This window comes from Sinocyclocheilus grahami, unplaced genomic scaffold, assembly GCF_001515645.1.
Source record: "Sinocyclocheilus grahami isolate Dianchi unplaced genomic scaffold, SAMN03320097.WGS_v1.1 scaffold143.1, whole genome shotgun sequence".
NCBI classification, from domain to species: Eukaryota; Metazoa; Chordata; class Actinopteri; order Cypriniformes; family Cyprinidae; genus Sinocyclocheilus; species Sinocyclocheilus grahami.
In genome coordinates, this window is record NW_015505322.1 from 441,774 (window position 1) to 463,170 (window position 21,397).

General features: G+C 36.6%; 1 protein-coding gene across 1 annotated transcript in view; it reads right to left on the minus strand.

The window, feature by feature from the left end:
- Positions 1-21,397, minus strand: part of LOC107591569 (receptor-type tyrosine-protein phosphatase delta-like) — a 56,407-nt gene that overhangs the window by 19,099 nt on the left and 15,911 nt on the right. Inside the window, exons 5-23 of the mRNA XM_016280763.1 lie at positions 19,461-19,646; positions 17,610-17,618; positions 15,823-15,840; positions 13,523-13,633; positions 13,313-13,324; positions 11,843-11,897; positions 11,331-11,332; positions 10,649-11,230; positions 10,395-10,537; positions 10,168-10,309; positions 8,539-8,841; positions 8,000-8,193; positions 7,391-7,748; positions 6,852-7,045; positions 5,705-5,728; positions 5,125-5,242; positions 4,220-4,873; positions 3,623-3,720; positions 459-715 (exon numbers count right to left, since the gene is read on the minus strand). Of these exons, the coding sequence (XP_016136249.1) occupies positions 459-715; positions 3,623-3,720; positions 4,220-4,873; positions 5,125-5,242; positions 5,705-5,728; positions 6,852-7,045; positions 7,391-7,748; positions 8,000-8,193; positions 8,539-8,841; positions 10,168-10,309; positions 10,395-10,537; positions 10,649-11,230; positions 11,331-11,332; positions 11,843-11,897; positions 13,313-13,324; positions 13,523-13,633; positions 15,823-15,840; positions 17,610-17,618; positions 19,461-19,646 (3,460 nt within the window). The remainder of the gene's footprint in view (positions 1-458; positions 716-3,622; positions 3,721-4,219; positions 4,874-5,124; positions 5,243-5,704; positions 5,729-6,851; positions 7,046-7,390; positions 7,749-7,999; positions 8,194-8,538; positions 8,842-10,167; positions 10,310-10,394; positions 10,538-10,648; positions 11,231-11,330; positions 11,333-11,842; positions 11,898-13,312; positions 13,325-13,522; positions 13,634-15,822; positions 15,841-17,609; positions 17,619-19,460; positions 19,647-21,397) is intronic.

Here is a 21,397-nt window from a genome sequence, read left to right on the forward strand (position 1 = left end):
TGTGTATGTGTATGTGTGTGTGTGTGTATGCATTTATGTATATTTTATTCTGCAAGGCTGCATTTCATAAAAAGTGATAGTAAAAACTTCTACATTATTACAAAAAAATACATTCTACATTAATGAATTCAACATTATTAAAATTATATTTCAAATAAATGCTGTTCTTTCGAACTTTCTATTCATCAAAATTCTGCTTTTACACAAAAATATTAAGAAACACAACTGCTTTCAACATTGATAATAATAATAATAAATGTTTCTTGAGCACCAAATCAGCATATTATAATGACAATATTACAAATAATATGTCACTGACAACTGGAGTAACGGCTGCTGAAAATCCTGCTTTGCCATAACAGTGATAAATTATACTAAAATATCTTAAAATATATTAAAAGAGAAAACTGTTATTTTTAACTTTTTGAAAAGTTTATTTTCATTGGTATTTTCCTGACCTGACATTAGCCTGTCCCTGGACAGTGGGCAGCTGCAGGGTAGCGATGCTCTGAGAGCTGGTCTTGTCCAGCAGCTGGGGTTTCCTGGTCAGCAGGTTTGGAGCCGTCATGGCGTCTGCGCGGTGCTGCAGGCCTCCAGTGCCATCAGCTTTACTGGTCAACAGGAAGGTATAGAGAGACTGTGGCTTCAGCTTAGTCACCAACTTCTGCCCGAGCCGCCCATCCACCTCCACACTCTCACCATCACCATATGAGATCTAACAGAGAAAGAGAAAACAGAAAAGCAAATAAGCAAAAAATGCATACTTAACCAGCCAAGACGATACGTGTGGCATACACACACTCGAGGAGGGCAGAATCAGATTGAGACTGACACTTCAGACACTTGCTAACATGCACACGCTCACACGTTTATACAAACACTGTCATACACAATTCCATCTCAATATGTTGCATGAAGTGGTGGTGATGGAGGAACAACACACACCCACATGAGCTAATGATATCGTCTGTCATCTTCTCAACCAGGGGTCCGGGGTCTACTAGAGGGCCTCAGAGTACTTAAAAGGGGGTCACAAAATGGCTTAAAATCAGTGCCGATCTTACACTTCTGGGGGCCCTACGCAAAAGTGTGTCGGCGGCGGGGGAGGGGGGGGTATGAGTGGTTATGAACGAATGAATGAAATGCATTTGTCCATGTTTCACTCCGTCTCAAATTTTTTTAGTCTCGAGCAAGAATGTACGACATTCACATTACATGATTTGACTGATTTTTACATAGAAAGGGTGACAGCGCACCGCATTAAAAGAAATGATAATTCATGTTTTCATAACCGCTGGCGTAATTCAAAAACAAAACTAAAATTAAATCATCTTTGAGAGCAAGGGGGCCCCCTGGTGTTTCGGGGGCCCTACACAGCTTGCATATTTTGCGTATAGGGAGGATCAGCTCTGCTTAAAAGGATTTAAAATAAGACAAAACAAGCTTCAAAATAAAAAATAGCTTAAAATTCTAAATGTGAACTAACATCAGATTTCTTATTTTAATTAATTCCCCCAACAACTAACATTTTAGACCAGGCATCCACGGTCTTATAAAATATATGAGTGAATTTGGTTACACTTTATTTTACAGTGTCCTTGTTACAGTGTAATTATAGACTAAAGTACTGAGTAATATTAATTAACAACATGTACTTACTATAAAGTTAGGGTTAGAATTAGGGTTTGGTTTAGGGTTGTTGCATATAATTATACATAATTTACTTTTAATACTATAATAAATACATGTAACATGTAACAAGGACACTAAAGTGTTACTGGGAATTTTAAAAAGTGAGATTTCTAGACCTGGAAAAGAAACTATTAAAATCTTACAAAGTCATCAAAATTTCTACACTAAATCTAAATGTTTCTAGTTACACCAGAAGTACCAGACATATCTATATGAGGGGCCTTTGAATATTGTCTTGAATATAGAGTGCTGCAGCCGTTATGTTAAAACCCAGACGTTTAATTCACCATGAGTTCCCTTAATATTTCCCTATGGGGTTTCCAATGCATGAGTAAACTAAGGTCTGTGGTAAACATAACTTGATGATACTTCTGACGCTTTTTTGTGTAACGTAAACTGCATATACTCACACCCTAAATGTTCTTACTTTGTAATTACTTATTACAAACATATGTTTTCAAAAATAAACATAACTGCTTTAAAATTCATGTTTTCAGTGTGGGTGTGTGTAATTTATGATGTAGAGTAAAATATTGCCAATTTAAAACAGACAATTTAAAAACTCCATTATAAAAACTAGAGCCCGACCCGGGTTTTTTTGGGGCCTATACCAATACCGATATTAGGGAGTAAAAAAAAGGCTGATATCGATATATCGGCCGATATTCTTTGTGTATATTATAGTACAGTACCAGTCAAAAGTTTGGAAACTTTCCCATTCGTGTGTCCACACATTTGACTGGTACTATATACAGTATATACATAAACAGAATATATATACATAAACACATTTTTTGCAATGATCACTCAAATGTGGTGATCAAACTCTTATAATGACGTGACAGAGATACGTAATGGAGGCAGGGCATTTAACAATTTAACAATAAACTTTATTATCCAAAATGAGTCTGACATCAGTGCACTGAACAGTGAAGTTGAAGTTTATTCAACTTTAATTCAATTCAATTCCATTCAACTTTATTCCGTTAAAGTTTATTTCACTTCGAAACATTCATTCACGGATTTGCGCTACTGTCTTCACACACAGACCAAACTTACTAGAGAAGTGTGAAATAAAATACCTCTGTAAATAAATACAATATAAATTCACGTCTCGCGCACTTTAATGCCCTTTGAATGTAACGTGTATGTTCCCTTGGAACTGGAATCATGGCGGAATTTCATGTGAAGTCTACTTCGCAGGGCACTTATGGTCGAATAAGACAATGCTTGAATGCTGCTGCCTGAACAAGTCCTTACTGAAGTGAAAGTGTTGACTGGTGTCACTATCTCGCGAACGCGCCGGCGTATCTCACCACCCTCCGCACGTCGGTAGCCCCCCGAGATCGCTTGACTGGTCGGCGCCGGACCGCAAATTTAACCACCCGTAACTCCCGAACCCCGGGGGCTATTGACGCGGGGGTGGTCTCATTCGAAAGCAGGCTTCTAGACATACACTCAAGAGGGTTCCTCGAGCTGAGGGGGATCCCCCGAATTTGGTGCGGATTCGCCACGCTGTTACGGAGATATGGCCGTTCAAAGTTTCAATGGTTTTCCATAGACATAAGCTTCAGAAGCGTTTCATCCAGGTCACCAGTAGCAAACAATGGAGCGCGGACAATGGAGCTCTGCTGGACAAACTAAGTAATTACACCATTTCATGCATTTTATCTGCGTTATATGTTCTGTAAAAAAAATTCATATCGGCGGCATATTAGCAGATACGATACATCGGCAACAGGCTCATATCGGCAGATAATATCGGCAAACCGATGTATTGGTCGGGCTCTAATAAAAACCAATAGGAAAAAAAAAAGAGAGAACCCATGGCCAATTTTGGAGTCAAAACGTTTGAGAACCACTTCCCTAACCTTTGCACACATTTAGATTTTCAACAAATTTTCAACAAATTGTATTTTGCAGTACTCACAATGAGAGACTGTGCTTTATTACTGGTGGTTCGTGACTCCCAGCTCAGCAGCACTGAACTCTTCATAGCAGCTTTCACTCTGAAGTTCAAGGCAAACACTAATAAAGAGAGACAGAGAGAAAAACAACAGATCAACACATCACACATCAATACTTCAGCTCACCTGAGCAGAACCTCTGGCCTCCGCCATTGCTAAAGCATTTATGAAGAACATTAAAGAATCTTTTCAGCTGTTTCTACTAAAAACATTTACCACATTTATCAGGCTGACAGGAGAAAAAAGAGCTAGTCACTTTTTTCTCACAGTGCTGACAAGAATTCATCACTCCTTTCCAAGAGCTCACCTTTACCACAGTAGTCTTATGAGATAATGGAGCACTCCACATTCACCTAGATCCAACTACAGAAAGATTCTCACCTTTTATCTGCACTTAAAGGATGTCACCGAATAAGAGACTCAGACTGACAAAGACAGACGAAAAATGACCAGACAGAAACAGAAAATATCCTTCCAGAGTAATGAAAATGAAGTGATTTTGTTTAGTAAGGTTTGCCTGACTGTAAACGTTTGTGTGTGAGGATATACGTGAGTCCTACCTTCCTGTGCTGGTTGTGTTTTGATGGATATGGGGAGACTATAGGGCCCAGGGCCGTGTTTGCTAAGCACGCACACTCTCGCCACATACTCAGTATTTGGCCTTAAGCCATTTAGAACCACTGTGGCCTCCGAAACGTCCGATTCCATGGCAATGTCTGTGCCGTTACTACAGGTGACAGCGAACCACACGCGGTAACCTTGGATCCGGTCGGAGCTTTTTGGTGGCTCCCATCTCAGGATCACAGATGAGGAGTTGATGCTTTCAGCCGTTAAGTTGGCCAAAAATTGAATGGTTTCCTGTACGCTCACATTCTGAGCATCTGTTGTCCCCGGGGCTGTTACCATGTCATCTGTAGTTGTTTGCACCACGTTTGGTGTTAAAAGTGTGACCTGAGCGCTTGAACCGTAACCCCATATGGTACGGGCCGCAAGACGGAACACGTACAGCACCTCTGCGCTCAAAGACGTGACGGTGTAGGTGCGTTTCTCAGCGTCTAGCTCCTGCACCATGAAGGAGTCTGAGGTCGGGTCAGCCTGGCCATATGAGAGCCTGTAGCCCAGCACAGGGGACAGACCAGCAGGGGGAGGCTGCCATTTAAGTAGAGCAGAACCATCCTCCAATGGTGCGACTGTAAGCAGGGGCATACCTGGCACTGTGGAGTAGAGAACAATAATGTAGATCAACACTGAATATGTAACACTGCAGCTAAGATATGTGTTGGGTTAAGTGATACACTTGATTTTGTGGTTACAATTAGTTCACCCAAAAATGAATTGGAATGATATGAGGGTAAGTAAATGATTTCCAATTTTGGGTGACCATTCTCTTTAACATTGAGATAAAGATAAAAACAAGTGTGTATACCAATCATTAACATGTATTTATGTAGGAGTGTGTACACACATGATGGCTTAGTTCTGATGACAGTAGGTTTGCTGCGTGCTCCATCGCCTTTTGAGTTGAACGCAGCCACAGTCACAGAGTATTCAGTGTTCGGCCACAAATCGGTCAAAATCAGGTCCTAATAAACACCAACACACCGTACTAAAACACTTATTAAAAAACGAATGTCCTATTGCACCACATAGTCTGTATTCATATCAGAGACTGAATAAGGAGGAGGACAAGAAATTGTTGCAAAATTAATAGGAGAAATCACAATGCTCAATATATGGATGTCTGACCTCTCAGTTAAAGGAGTTAGTAACATTTTGACAGAGAGACTGTTCGTTTTATTTTAGTACAGCATCTATAGAAGCTACTTTTTTGATATTATTGTTATCTTATCGATTTGATTTGATTCACGTTATTGAAAAGTTATCAGATTCCATTTTTTAAATTCCATTTTTCCCATTCAAGTATAGAAGCCTTACATGCCTACTGACAAGATAAAATATAGCTGCCTGGAGGCATAACCGAGACTTTTATTCATGTAAATATACGTATTAAAATTCTGGGTCATGTTCAAAGTAGATATACTCACATATTGTTTCGAGTCGTTCTGTGGCTGTTTACAAAAACAAGACACAAATAGTTCAAATTGATGTAAATGCCAAGATGTAATATGATTATTCGCAACAACACAATGAATAATGGTCTACTGAGAATAAATAGTGTGAAAGGTTCACTGGAACAATTACATGGTGGTTTTAAGGCTCTTCGTTTTTGAGATTGTTATCAGAGGTTCTGTCTTAGCATGCGGATAATAAGCAGATACTGATGTTATCTGATGATTTAGGCACATTAAAGTCCATTTAGAGAGCATTAGCTGAGCTAAGAAGCCTAATTACTGGCAAACAACAACTCGTCCAGATCAAGTGATAGATGGGATCTGCATCATATTTCTAATATATGTGAGTGATTCTTCAGTTAGTGGCACTATTTGAGACCTTGAAAAATAAAAACATCTTCAAACTATGTTTCAACTGTATGAAAATATTCATCACATGTCCTTGATCAAAATATTTATCAAATGTCCTTGATCAAAATATTTATCACATTTGATAATCACATTGATCAGGTTTTATTTATGCGATGGAGTGAATTTTTATTGGCATTTTTCAAGTTTTTACTGAATAAGTTGGATAAACCTTGTACTTATTAACTAGCAGTAAATTATGTATTTACATATATATATATATATTAAATTTTTTTTTACACATGAATACACTGTAAATACATAAAAAAACATAAATATATATAATACATATTTTCAAGTTTACATGATCTTTTGAGTCACAAATCCTGAAAACTGCATGAAACTACATAAAAACCCACGTTAGACCAACAGGGGACAAATATTGTCCCAATTAATCAAACAGTTGTCTGAACAGACTTTTCATACATTAACTGTACTACGGTATAAAACTACATATATGGCTACCAAAATGATAGATTCGTTTATTGTTACGAATTGAAAATTAGTTTTATCAAGAAATCTGTAGTTGCCTTGATTTTATTTATTGGCAGGATTAGGCATTTTGTATTTAGTGAATGAACAAATTTAAATTGAGGAAAAAAAAATAGTGTTATTTAGGACAATCGTTTTTTGTTTTTTTTTGCAGCGTACCAAAAATACTGACATCATAAGTGTATTTGTGTGTGTGTGTCAGTGAGGTGAAGTCTCCTACCTGTGGGTCTCTCAGTAGGAGTTCCCTAATTCTAGGAGAGACTGTTCTCTCCCCTGCTGTTCGTCTGGCATATGTCACCTGGTAACCACGGATCCTTCCATGCTGTCGCTCAGCAACTGGAGGTTTCCATGACACTCTGGCAGAGGTGGCGTTTAAGACCACCACATCCACACCCCGTGGCGGTGCGCTGGGCACTAAAGGGTCATTTTAGTAAAGGACATGCAGTCACAGCTGAACATTCCTTCCAGCTCACAGGAGAAGGACAGAAACATGAGGAAAAGAGGTGTGGTGTCGGGGTTCAATTCGTTGGGAAAGAGCTTTTGCCATAAAAAAGGGATCTGAGCAGGGTGACAAAAAAGCAATTATCTATGCAGATGGAAAAATCCTTAAAAGCAGGAAATCCAAAGAGGGTCTTGGGAAGTCAGGAATACTGCATTCACTTGTTTCAGGACAAGGCAAATGTTGGGAGGACAAATGTGTCTTTGGTAGGTTTAGCTTCAGGTCAAGGGTCAAATTAAGAGACTGTCATATAGACATACCGTCTTCCTCTGTGCGGATCAATATTGGTAGGCTCTCGGGCCCTTGACCTGTGTCAGTGTAGGCAGCAACTGTTACTGAGTACAGGGTCCCTTTCTTCAGCCCCTCAATCCGATATCGGAAACAGTTAGATGGGATGTCCGAGATCCTCTGTACGGGGTCTTTCTCCCGTTCCACTGCCACATATCTGATGGAGTATCCTGTTATGCCTGCATTTTCATCTGTCAGGGGTGGAGCCCAGCTGAGCAATAGACTTGTGGAGGAGGGGCTTACGCATGTAACTTCCTGGGGAGGGGGTATGGACTCTGATTGGGTGGTTAGAGAAGTGGGTGGGTTTAATCGTGTGTTGAGGCAGCGATGGTTAGTTTTAGTGTTGTTGTGAATGTAAATGTGTGTTGAAAATTAGTTTTATCAAGAAATCTGTGGTTGCCTTGATTTTATTTATTGGCAGGATTAGGCATTTTGTATTTAGTGAATGAACAAATTTAAATTGAGGGAAAAAAAAAGTGTTATTTAGGACAATCGTTTTTTGTTTTTTTTTGCAGCGTACCAAAAATACTGACATCATAAGTGTATTTGTGTGTGTGTGTCAGTGAGGTGAAGTCTCCTACCTGTGGGTCTCTCAGTAGGAGTTCCCTAATTCTAGGAGAGACTGTTCTCTCCCCTGCTGTTCGTCTGGCATATGTCACCTGGTAACCACGGATCCTTCCATGCTGTCGCTCAGCAACTGGAGGTTTCCATGACACTCTGGCAGAGGTGGTGTTTAAGACCACCACATCCACACCCCGTGGCGGTGCGCTGGGCACTAAAGGGTCATTTTAGTAAAGGACATGCAGTCACAGCTGAACATTCCTTCCAGCTCACAGGAGAAGGACAGAAACATGAGGAAAAGAGGTGTGGTGTCGGGGTTCAATTCGTTGGGAAAGAGCTTTTGCCATAAAAAAGGGATCTGAGCAGGGTGACAAAAAAGCAATTATCTATGCAGATGGAAAAATCCTTAAAAGCAGGAAATCCAAAGAGGGTCTTGGGAAGTCAGGAATACTGCATTCACTTGTTTCAGGACAAGGCAAATGTTGGGAGGACAAATGTGTCTTTGGTAGGTTTAGCTTCAGGTCAAGGGTCAAATTAAGAGACTGTCATATAGACATACCGTCTTCCTCTGTGCGGATCAATATTGGTAGGCTCTCGGGCCCTTGACCTGTGTCAGTGTAGGCAGCAACTGTTACTGAGTACAGGGTCCCTTTCTTCAGCCCCTCTATCCGGTACCGGAAACAGGTAGATGGGATGTCTGAGATCCTTTGTATGAGATCTTTCTCCCGTTCCACAGCCACATATCGGATGGAGTATCCTGTTATGCTTCCATTTTCATCTGTGAGGGGTGGAGCCCAGCTGAGCAATAGACTTGTGGAGGAGGGGCTTACGCATGTAACTTCCTGGGGAGGGGGTATGGACTCTGATTGGGTGGTTAGAGAAGTGGGTGGGTTTAATCGTGTGTTGAGGCAGCGATGGTTAGTTTTAGTGTTGTTGTGAATGTAAATGTGTGGAAAGGACATGAAATCAGAGAAGAAAAACAAAACAAAAAAAGACACATGAAAGGACGAAATAGACATAAAATGCTGTGGTAAAATAAATTAAGACATCAAACTCCAAATGACTGTCCACATATGGTGAACTGACATAAAAAAACAAATACATTTAACATAAAACTTACTTGTTTGACTCCCTCTTTCCAGATCCTTTCACTGAGTGTCTCATGCTCCCACCTGCTCTTTACACTTAACCCATCCACCTACATCTATCACTTTGTTAGACAGGAATGATGACATTACCAAAAGCAGACTGCTTTGTGTTATATGTGAGTGTGTGGACCAGTGCTGGAGAGTTATCAACTAAATTCACTTGAATTTTCATTAACCCGACAGCTGTTTTCAGTTTAGTGTATTGCTTTCACAGTAACAAGCAATAATTAAAAGCAGTAATACTGTGAAATATTATTACAATCTAAAATAACTATTTTAATATACTTTAAAATGCAATTTGTTCCTGTGACGCCAAAGGTGAAATACTCCAGCTTTTGATGTCACAAGATCCTTCAGAAACATTTCTTATTATCATCAATATTGAGAACAGTTGCTTAATATTTTTGTGGAAACCGTGATGCTTTTTTTTCAGGATTCTTGATTAATACAAAGTTCAAAAGGGCAGCATTCTTTTATAACATTATAACTGTGACCCTGGACCACAAAACCAGTCATAAAGGTCAATTTTTCAAAATTGAGATTTATACATCATCTGAAAGTTGAATAAATAAGCTTTCCATTAATGTATGGTTTGTTATGATATATGTTACAATATTTGACCGAGATACAGCTATTTGAATATCTGGAATCTGAGGGTGCAAAATATTGAGTATAAAAATACTGAGAAAATCACCTTTAAAAATGTCCAAATGAAGTTCTTAGCTATGCATATTACTAATCAAAAATTAAGTTTTGATATATTTATGGTAGGAAATTTACAAAATATCTTCATGGAACATGATCTTTACTTAATATTCTAATGATTCTTGGCATAAAGAAAAAACAATAATTTTGACCCATACAATGTTTTTTTGGCTATTGCTAAAAATATACCCCAGCGACTTAAGACTGGTTTTGTGCTCCAGGGTCACAAATGTCTTTACTGCCACTTTTGATCAATTTAACTGATCCTTTAAAAAATAAAAATAATAACTTCTTCCAAAAGACCCCAAACTGTCTACAGTCTGCACAGTACATACGTGTTTGTGGAGTCTGAACTGTGATTTCACTGGTGAACGCCCCTAGGCCGTGTTTACTGCGCGCTGCTAGTTGAAATATGTAAGTGGAAAACGGCTTCAGATTCTTCAGCAGATAACTGGAGCTGGGATCAAATGATATTTTCTGGAAGATAGAGGGTTAAAGTAATTAGCATAAAACCAGGCACTACAAAAATGAAAAGGCTTTGTATGTGTGCATCTGTGTGTACCTGCTCCGGCTGGTCTCCAAGCCTGTAAATGAGCTCATAGCCAGTGATGGCATCTGTACCGCTGTGAGCAGGAGGGATCCACGACAGAAGAATGCTGGTTTCTGATTTCACCTCTGCCTTCAGCTCTGTGGGTTGGGATGGGACTAGAAATGAGAGGAGGAAGAAAGAAGATGCTTAGAGAATGATGCAACAGAAACAAAATAGGCTGCAATATTAGAATCTATAAAATAATTCTAACTTCACATTCTGCGCACCTCCTGTCTTGGCAATGATGTGCAGATCGCTGGAAAGAGGTCCATCTCCCACTGCGGTGAAGGCTAGAACTCTAATATAATAGGTTTTGTTCGGTGTCAGGTCTTGTATGTTCAAAAAATTGGCCCCTCGAACCATTTCCTTCTCCCATTGGCTCACAGGCAGCGACGAATCTGACGTGTAATACACCCTGTAACCAACCACCTGACCGTTGGCTTCCTCTGGCTCCTCCCACTGCATCATCGCCGTGGAACCACTCAGCATCCGACCTCTGACGCGACGAGGAGGGGAACTCGGCGCCTGTTCGGCCGTGCGAGCTTCCACGGTCTGACTCGGTGAGCTGCGGCCGATCGAATTCACCGCCATAACCCGGAAATGGTAGTGTGAGTAGGGGCTGAGACCACCCACGCTGTAACGAGTTGTTGCTATGGCATCAATTTCTTTAAAGGGGTCGGTGGAGGAGGCGGGACGATACTGGATGATGTAATATGATACAGGAAGTGGATTTCCACTGTCCCACATTAGAGTAATGCTGGTGGCAGATCGCTCCATGACAACTGGAGCTCCTGGAGGATTGGGAAGGGCTACGGAAGGAAGGAAGAGATGGATAAATTAGGGGAAACTGATTTTAAATATTAAATAGACATTTAATAATAAACATATTTAAGTGAAAATCGTTCAAACATCTGGGGTCAGTAACATGCATTTATACTTTTATTAAGCAAGCGTGCATTAAACTGATCAAACGTGACATTACAGACTTATATATACACTGAACAAAATTATAAATGCAACACTTTTGTTTTTGCCCCCATTTTTCATGAGCTGAACTCAAAGATCTAAGACTTTTTCTATGTACACAAAAGGCCTATTTCTCTCAAATATTGTTCACAAATCTGTCTAAATCTGTGTTAGTGAGCACTTCTCCTTTGCCGAGATAATCCATCCAACTCACAGGTGTGGCATATCAAGATGCTGATTAGACAGCATGATTATTGCACATGTGCGCCTTAGGCCGACCACAATAAAAGGCTACTCTAAAATTTGCAAGTCGCAAGTTTTGAGGGAGCGTGCAATTGGCATGCTGACTGCAGGAATGTCCACCAGAATTCTTGCCCGTGAACTGAATGTCCATTTCTCTACCATAAGCCGTCTCCAAAGGCGTTTCAGAGAATTTGGCAGTACATCCAACCAGCCTCACAACCGCAGACCACATCGGTGGCACTGAGAAGCGAGGAGGGATGCGACGCACTGAGGGTGTGAAAGACAGTGAGCCATTTATTAATTCATGCTAAAGACATTATTAATGCTACAGAGAGCATTGCATCTAATAAGATACACCCTCAAGATGTTGTGCGCTGCAGGTTATCAATCTGTGTTGTAGAGAAGAGTGGGATAAGATGTGGCTGTGTCTCCTTTTTAATGTGCCAGACTTTGCATAATTTTTGTGACGTGACTATATAATTAGAAAGGACCCATCAAATACAGCTGCCTGTGACCAAGAGGTGCACATGAGAAAAGTGATACACGTTTTTTTATTCTAGAGTCAAATTCTACATGCCAACTAAAATCATTTTTATGTCAAAGCAAATTTATCCAGGTTTAAAAATATATATTATACAAGTTGGTGAATTACTGGAGTTCAAAATCAGGTAAATATTGCTAAGGATTAGAAATGAAGAATTAAAAGACAATTTTTCTGAAAATGGTACTTGTGGGGTAAAGTGTGCCAGACAGTGATACTGAGTTTGTCATTTAAACGTAAAAAAAATATATAAAATTAAAGTCTGCTTTATGAAATTGCTTATACAAAATAAAACTGGGAAGCAGCAGTCATTTTTGTTAGTTTTCTCATTTATTTTTATATTTTATTTGTTTATCTGAAATTGTATTCTAAATCATATTTGTATGAAAAAAATCTGTGAATTCATGTTAGCTCAAGACTGTTAAATAATATAATTTATTTAATGTAATATAACTTCATGTAATATATAAATGTATCACTGTAATATAACTAACAAAACTTTTGATTTTAATAATGTCAGTAAAGGTTGAAATTAACAATAACTAAGAATAATAAATGCTATAGAATTATTTTTAATTGTTAGTTCATGTTAACAAATGGAACCTTAGTGTAAAGTGTTATATTTCTATATAACATTTAAGCATTTTCATGATTCTATGTTATGGCTGCTTTCTTGTAATTTCATTAGGACACCATGAAATATATTATATATACTATATAATTCATTTGACATCGACTGCATCTGATTTTTTTTCTGGAAACAAATCTTTACCCTTCTCTTCCCCTGCTTATAAATTGTGAAAATACAGAAAATGATGGTGCTGCAATGTCACTGTATAACTTAAATGCATAACCTAGGATGAATGTACGCAATAAATTGTCATTTTTTTGGTTCTGATGGACAGGTGATTGCACGGCATTATTATGATGTCATTTGCAATTAGCATGATGTTATGGAATGCGGTATAGGATCAGGTGAAAAATGGCGGATTAATGTCAAATGACATACAGCATGCAGTATTAGGATCTGGAGAGTGAGTTCGGAATCCCAGTGGAGGGGAAGGATTATGTGGATGTGAGAGTCTGAGACTTAGATCAGAGTAAGAAACAGAGCGTTGGATTTGAGAGGAAGAGCACTTACCATCTCTTAACTCTACAGAGGAGTCCGGCAGTGAGAAATGAGCCAACAAGGAAAAATAAACAAATAATGCATAAGCTAAGAACAGATGATCTAAGAAGAATCAGACAGACCAGACTACACAGACTCTCTGTATCTATTCATAAGAATGTGTTAGTTACAGGTTTTATTTTCTGATTCTACAGCACTCAGTTAAGTAACTCAAAGCTGTACCTCTGACGTAAAGGTTAGCTGGTGCGGAGTAGCGTGTTCCTTCGCTGTTGGTCGCGACACACTCGTATTTACCCTGATCAGTTTCTTCACTCTGATCAATCTGAAGTGCACCTGGATACATACGCACATATAAAGGCATTTTCATTTACAACACAACAACACACACAGACTTTGCCACCAGCCCAGTCCTTTGGAAGCAATGTTCTGGGTTGTGTACAAGTTAAGCTCTATCGACAGGCATATATACGTTACACAAAGTTAGTAAGCAATTCTATCATGATAGTGTCATGTCTTATACAGTAGCTATAATTTCTGTAAGTATGTATTTTACAGTTTATGCCGCCACAACACATTCCCCCTTTTCTGTGTAAAATCGACAGCATGTACATAGAGCGTAATTTGTATTGAACCGGTTACATTTTGCCAACGCCACACAAACTGTTTTGCATGACAGTGGCTAAGAGAGTTCAACAGCATAACAATCAGAGTATAAAAAAAAACAATAATAACATAAACAACATATTGCATTAATATCTCAAAAATGAAAGAGTCAAACAAGTGTCTTTGCGAAAGAGAAAAAGAAAAGCAGTCAGCCTTTTCCAAAATAGATATAGGCACAAACAGACAGAAATGACTCCAAAAAGAGACACAGACTGTTGCACTGCATGTAAAGCAGATTCGAAAAAGGCTTCATTAGATAAAAAATAAAAAATAGCCTGATTTATCATCCAAGGAGAAATGAAAAATGAAATGGTGTTTAATTAGAGGGAGAAAGAAGTGAAAAGAAGAGCACGAGAAAAACAGCAAAAATGCTTAAATTTGAGCAAAGAATTTCACAAAAGCGTTAGCATTTTCTGTGACAGAAAAACATGTCACTGAAATTGCAAACTTAATGGTCTATATTTCACTATACAAGATAATACAGGATAATTGAGTTAGTCTCTTCTCTGCTCCCGTTATTTAGCTCAAAAATACAAGTCATCTGTTCCTCAACTAAAAAAATTACAGCATACTGTATATATTATATTTTTCCTTTTAAGCAATGATGCAACCATTCAAGACGGGAGGGGAACAAAACTAAAAGTTGATTTTTCTGGCTTTTAGTCCGCCGGCTATTAGCTTTATTATGTAATTAACACACATAGCCTTCAGGGACAACAGACCAAAAACTATAGATGACTCTGCAATTTTTATCCAATAATATGCTCTAGAATGTTTTAGGGATGAGCATTTCGATATATCCTGCTCAAGCTTCCTGTTTCAAAGAGTAATACAATCACCACAAGAAAGAAAACTGCAATAGACAGTAGCTATGTTTTCATTTCCGTTTCGCATTTTGAAGTATCGCACGAGAAACGCAAAATTTTCGAAAATAAATCCCTTTAATCCGCAAAAAGGTTTTTACGTTCGCTTGAGGTGGTTTTTGACTTTTGGGTTAATGCGAATAATGGGATATAGAAACGCATTTTGCCAATAAATCCCGCATGAGCGTTCAAAAAAGTCATGTGACTTTGCGCTATGGGACAGCATAACCTGACTAACCAGCGGACTGATTTAGATGCACAGCAACTGAAATCTTGTCATGGTCATTCTGAAGTGCCCAAGCAAAGTCTGTCGTCAAAGTATTTCTGTATAACTGCCTCCCAGAACAATCTACCACGACTGCATTCCCAAACAGCTGACATTCACCTCCGAAAGCAAGACCGCGTTTATTGTGTTTCGTCTGCTCACTCAAAGCGCAAGTAATTTATTATATTTGAGAATTATTATATTCAGTGGCTTCTCTGACTTTTCTTAGTGATATTTAGTGCCAGTTTATCAGGAAGTGACGATTTTGTTCTCTCTGACTCGCTGGATGGAAACAGTGCTTTTGTTCGCAAATGTTTTATGCGATATTCCAATTTTGCGCATAAGTTAAAGTCGCAACTTTGGATGGAAACCCGTCTAGTGTCATGGGGTCTTTACAAATCTGCCACTGAAAAAAAAAAACATATTGAAAAACCACTAAAGTAAATCCTCTTTCATTTTTAGTAGATATTTCAACTGATTTTTATCAGCTCACATAATTAATGTCTATTTGATTTTAATTTACCATGAAAATAACACATTCAGATAAGATCTGTGCAAAGGGGTGGTAGTTTTATCATGGCGACAGAACCCAAACATTAATCATGATAAACACAGTCTCTGAAAATGACACGGTTAGTCAAACAGAGAGAGAGAGAGGGGAAGGGGAAGAGGAAGAAAGAAAGAGAGCGATAAGGTGTGGAGAGATGTGGTGGGTTGCTTTAGTCTCTTACCTCGGATAGGTGTACCCCCTGGATGTGTGAGAATGAAAGCAGATGGGAGATTAAAGAGAAGACGAGTTAGTGCAGCGAGGGAGAATGACAAAAAGACAGAGTGACAGAGAGAGAGCAAAAAGAAAGAAAACAGAAAGATAGAGGGATAAAAATAGAAACAGCAAAAAGAAAGAGTGCAAGAAAGAGAAAGAGGGGAGGAGGGAGACTCTTCATGTCTTAAGTGCAAAGTGTATGTTGACTTTTTATGAGATGACAGAAGAGGTTGTCTTAACCGAAAAGAACTTACAATTTTCCGTAATTTAGCATGTTTTTAAAATATTGACGATTAAAAAAATTTCAGATTTTTACATTATTTAAAAAAATACATATTTTCAAATGTAATCAAAAACTGTTAAAAATGAACAAAAATGCTTTAAATTAATTTCATCTGGTCTATTGCATATTCCCGTTTCAGAAACCCTTTTTAACCATTCCCACGCTAAACGATATGGAAGCCCGTTTCTGCCACTGAATAAAAAATAAAAAAGGTAAATGCAACTTTTTACCTCACAATTCTGCCTTTTTTCTCAGAACTGCATAATATAAACTCTCACAAATGCGAGAAATATAGACTCGCAGTTCTGACTTTATTTTTAACAATTGCGCGTTTATTTCTCGTAATTCTGACTCCTTTTCTCAGAATTGGGAGATATAAACTCACGATTGTGAGTTATAAAGTCCAATTTTAGTTTTGAGGGAAAAAAGACTATTTTCTTACAATGCGAGTTTATATCTCGCAATTGCAAGAAAAAAATCAGAATTGTGAGATAAAAGTCAAAATCACTTTTTTTATTTTTATTCAGTGGCATTAAAAAAGGCAAATAAGGATTAGAATTAGAAACAAAGCAAAAAGGGGGAAACGTTTTACAGCACCCCTGTGAAATCTAATGAATGGTTTCAGAGCAAAACAACCGATTGCAAATGCAGTGCAGTTGAATAATTCATGATATGTTGTTTATTAAATTAGATGACCAGATTACAAGACCGAAGAGTGGAATAAAAAGCTACTAATAAAAGCTCTTAAAGATGCTGGGGTATCAGTGCCACATTTAAAATACCAAATACCAACAGAGAGAATACAACCGACAAAACATGAAGGAAAATTTACAACCAAGTCCGTCAGTGACAGATAGCGATTATTTGTAGCACAACCTCAGGATGACACCACCGTTTTCTAAAAAAAATAGCTCATAAAACCAGTGCAATAGAGAAAATATCTTTGAAAAATTGGAAAGAACACAGAGACTTAAGACAGGCAGACTCAAGCCCAGAGAGAGAGAGGAAAGCCAAAAAAGGCCACGGTTTTGGGTGAGAAGCCACTGTAACATTCAGCATTGGGACATTCAAACCTATCTAGGCAACAAAGTGAAAGAGAGAAAGAGAAAGAGAGAGATCTGAAAGAGTAGTGAGGGGGTAGTGATGCAGGAAATCCAATGCCGAGGGCAGTGAGCGTTTGGAGAAGTTAAAGAGTGAGCCAGTGAAGGAGAAAACGTAAGTGAGAGTGGGAGCGAGAGGCTCAGTACCACATGTTAGAGGGGCAGCGCTCAGGTAAGGAGGACTGTCTACTGTACGTGACTGCTGTGTGTGTACACACTACTGTATGTGCTGACTATGTGAGTGGAGAGAGGGTGACTGTACTGTTAGGGCAAATACAATATGTGGATATATCATGCGCTTTACCAATAATGTTTTTTTGTTTTGTGCTTGGACGTGTGAGTGTGTGTTGTGCCTCAGGGTAACACACTTACCAAATGACTCTGTAGATTAAAACACAGAAAGAGAGACAGCACATTTATCACTTAAGGTTCTCGCACAGCAAAAACAGTGTGTGTGAGAAAGGATTTAAGGCTACGGGATTTCTTTAAAGATGCACTCTAAGAGGTTTTGTGTGTACGTTTGCGCCATTGGAATTGTTGGCTGTTATGGTGTGTTTCATTGCTTGCTTGGACAATTGATTTTTCCAACTTTGTACTTTTATTATTATGTTTAAGTCTAAAGTACAGTATATAGCAATGCACAATATAAACTATATACACATGTTCAAAAGTTTGGGGTTGTTGTTTTTTATGTTTCTGAAAGTGTCTCATGCTTACCAAAACTGCATCTGCTCAAAAACACAGTAATAATGTGAAATACTATTACATATTAAAATAACTGTTTTCTATTTTAATGCATTTTAAAATGTAATTTATTCCTGTGATGGAATCTGAATTTTCAGCATCATTCCTCCAGTCTTCAGTGTCACATGATCCTTCAGAAATCATTCTAATATGCTGATTTGCTGCTCGAGAAACATTTCTGATTATGATCAAAGACAAAAATATTAGAGTTGCTTAATATTTTTGTAGAAACGGTAATACTTTTTTCTGGATTCTTTGATGAATTTATTACATATTAAAATAACTGTTTTCTATTTTAATGCATTTTAAAATTTAATTTATTCCTGTGATGGAATCTGAATTTTCAGCATCATTACTCCAGTCTTCAGTGTCACATGATCCTTCAGAAATCATTCTAATATGCTGATTTGCTGCTTGAGAAACATTTCTGATTATGATCAAAGACAAAAATATTAGAGTTGCTTAATATTTTTGTAGAAACGGTAATACTTTTTTCTGGATTCTTTGATGAATAGAAAGTTCAAAGAAATGGCATTTATTTGAAATAAAAATGTTTTGTAATATATATAAACGTCTCTGTCACTTTTGATCAATTTAATGCATCCCTGCTGAATAAAGGTATTAATTTCATTAAAAAAAAAAATCTTACTGACCCCAAACTTTTCAAACAAAAGTGTACAGTACATCAATACCACATCAATTATCCTATGCTATTAGATTTTCTTTTTAATTCAATCCAATATCAGTATTGGTTTATATGAGATATTTATGTATGAATGCTTATTTTTTAGCATTCATATTACCTCTGCTTTCATCTACCTCTCACTTCAAGTTAATCTTTAAAAGCACTTAATTTAATAACACTGTTCAATGTAATCTCTAACAAATCAAAACGAATATCCATTTTAACAGTGTATATTATAATGTTATTATTTGTAAATTCAAACAAAATAGTATAACATTTGAATATTGGGTACTACAACATGAAAATAATTATTACCATAACGGTATGAATTTCAATATTGGTGCATCCCTAATGAATCATGTAAATTAAGTAAACATATTATCATATTATTATTATTATTAATTTATTTATTATTGCTCTTTTGTTGATTTTGATTGCTTCCATTGTCCTCATTTGTAAGTCGCTTTGGATAAAAGTGTCTGCTAAATGATTAAATGTAATGTAAATGTAACGTAATTATTATCATTAATATTAGAAGCTTGTTGCAAGCATAAGCAAAACTCAGCTGGTCATGTGATCTCAACACGACATGCTCCATGTAGAACGAAAACATTTTTTAAGCTACTGATGTGACTATTCATCTCATGTCAGTGTACATTGTTTAAAACACATATGTAAAATGTATATATAAAATTTACTATTTCTACTTTTTTAATGAGCTAAATTTGCTAAGTGCACCTTTAAACAAATGAGGAGAATAAAAGCACAGAGAGTGTGTAAATGAGCACACACACCTGAGCGTAGCTGTTTGATCCGCCCGTGAGTGTGTGTATCTATGGGGAGGAAATCTTTAAACCAGGTGATCTCAGGGTCAGGTGTTCCGCTGGCTGCACACAGCATGGTAGCGGTGCGAGAACGCTCCACCACCTTCAGCTGAGGGCCCATATCTATAGACGGGAAGCCAGCGGGAAGCTGGTCCTCTGAAATAAACAAACACAAACACAAACACACATTACACTCACACCTCAGCCTTCAATGGAGGGCTTCAATCTTTACAAGGTGAAGGTTTAATTATTAACACACTTTATTAACCATGTAATGTTATTACTGTTACATTTTGTTTTCTGAAATTATGAAATACATCACAGTTATCTTATCCTATAGACAGGTTTTGTTTTAAACGGTAAGAAATAAAAAAATATTAAAATTTAAATGATTAAAAATAAAAAAATATATAAAATATGATCAATTTATTACAAAGTAAATATTCTTCATATAATATTTAAAATAATATTTTAAAATATGTAAAAAAAAAAAAAAAATTAGCTGGTCCTCTGAAATAAACAAACACAAACACAAACACACATTACACTCACACCTCAGCCTTCAATGGAGGGCTTCAATCTTTACAAGGTGAAGGTGATCTTATGCAGATATTATGCAAAATAGCACACTTTTTTCAGTCTTCATTTGTTAAGGATCTATTCTTGTAGTGCCTAAAGGTACTATTAAAAATAATAATAAAAAATAACAAGGGATGCACAGTATATCTAAGACTATTTTTAATGTTACAAATATATATATATATATATATATATATATATATATATATATACATATATATTTGTCAAATGTATTATTTCAGTTTAAGATATTAATGAAAATTCTTTAAGATGACAAACAGTGTGTTCAGGTATAGACCATAAGCTATACAAAATAACAAGGGGTGCACAATATATCTGAGACCATTTTTAATTTTACACACACACACACACAAAAAAAATATTAATAAAAAAATTATATTTGTAGTTTTATCAAAGGTATTATTTCAATTTAAGATATTAATATATTAGGATATATATAAATTTAATTATTAACACACTTTATTAACCATGTAATGTTATTACTGTTACATTTTGTTTTCTGAAATGAAATACATGACAGTTATCTTATCCTATAGACAGGTTTTGTTTTAAACGGTAAGAAATCAAAAAATATTAAAATTTAAATGATTAAAAATAAAAAAATATATAAAATATGATCAATTTATTACAAAGTAAATATTCTTCATATAATATTTAAAATAATATTTTAAAATATGTAAAAAAAAAAAAAAATTTTAAAACAGTACACTGAGAACATAAAAGTCAGTTGTTAGAAAGTAATATGCATTTAAAACATGCTTAATATTTTTAATTATACAGCTATCATTATATTTTAGGAATGGGGTTAGGTGATCATCATATTTTGGGGTCTTTGGCATTAAAAAGTAAAAAAAAAAAAGGTAACACTTTAGTATAGGGACCAAAATATTAAAATTTAAATGATTAAAAATAAAAAAATATATAAAATATGATCAATTTATTACAAAGTAAATATTCTTCATATAATATTTAAAATAATATTTTAAAATATGTAAAAAAAAAAAAAAATTTAAAAACAGTACACTGAGAACATAAAAGTCAGTTGTTAGAAAGTAATATGCATTTAAAACATGCTTAATATTTTTAATTATACAGCTATCATTATATTTTAGGAATGGGGTTAGGTGATCATCATATTTTGGGGTCTTTGGCATTAAAAAGTAAAAAAAAAAAAGGTAACACTTTAGTATAGGGACCAATTCTCACTATTAACAAGTTATTAGCATGCCTATTATTAACATATTGGCTGTTTATTAGTACTTATAAAGGCAGCAACACTGCATGACCATATTTTACATCCCTAATCC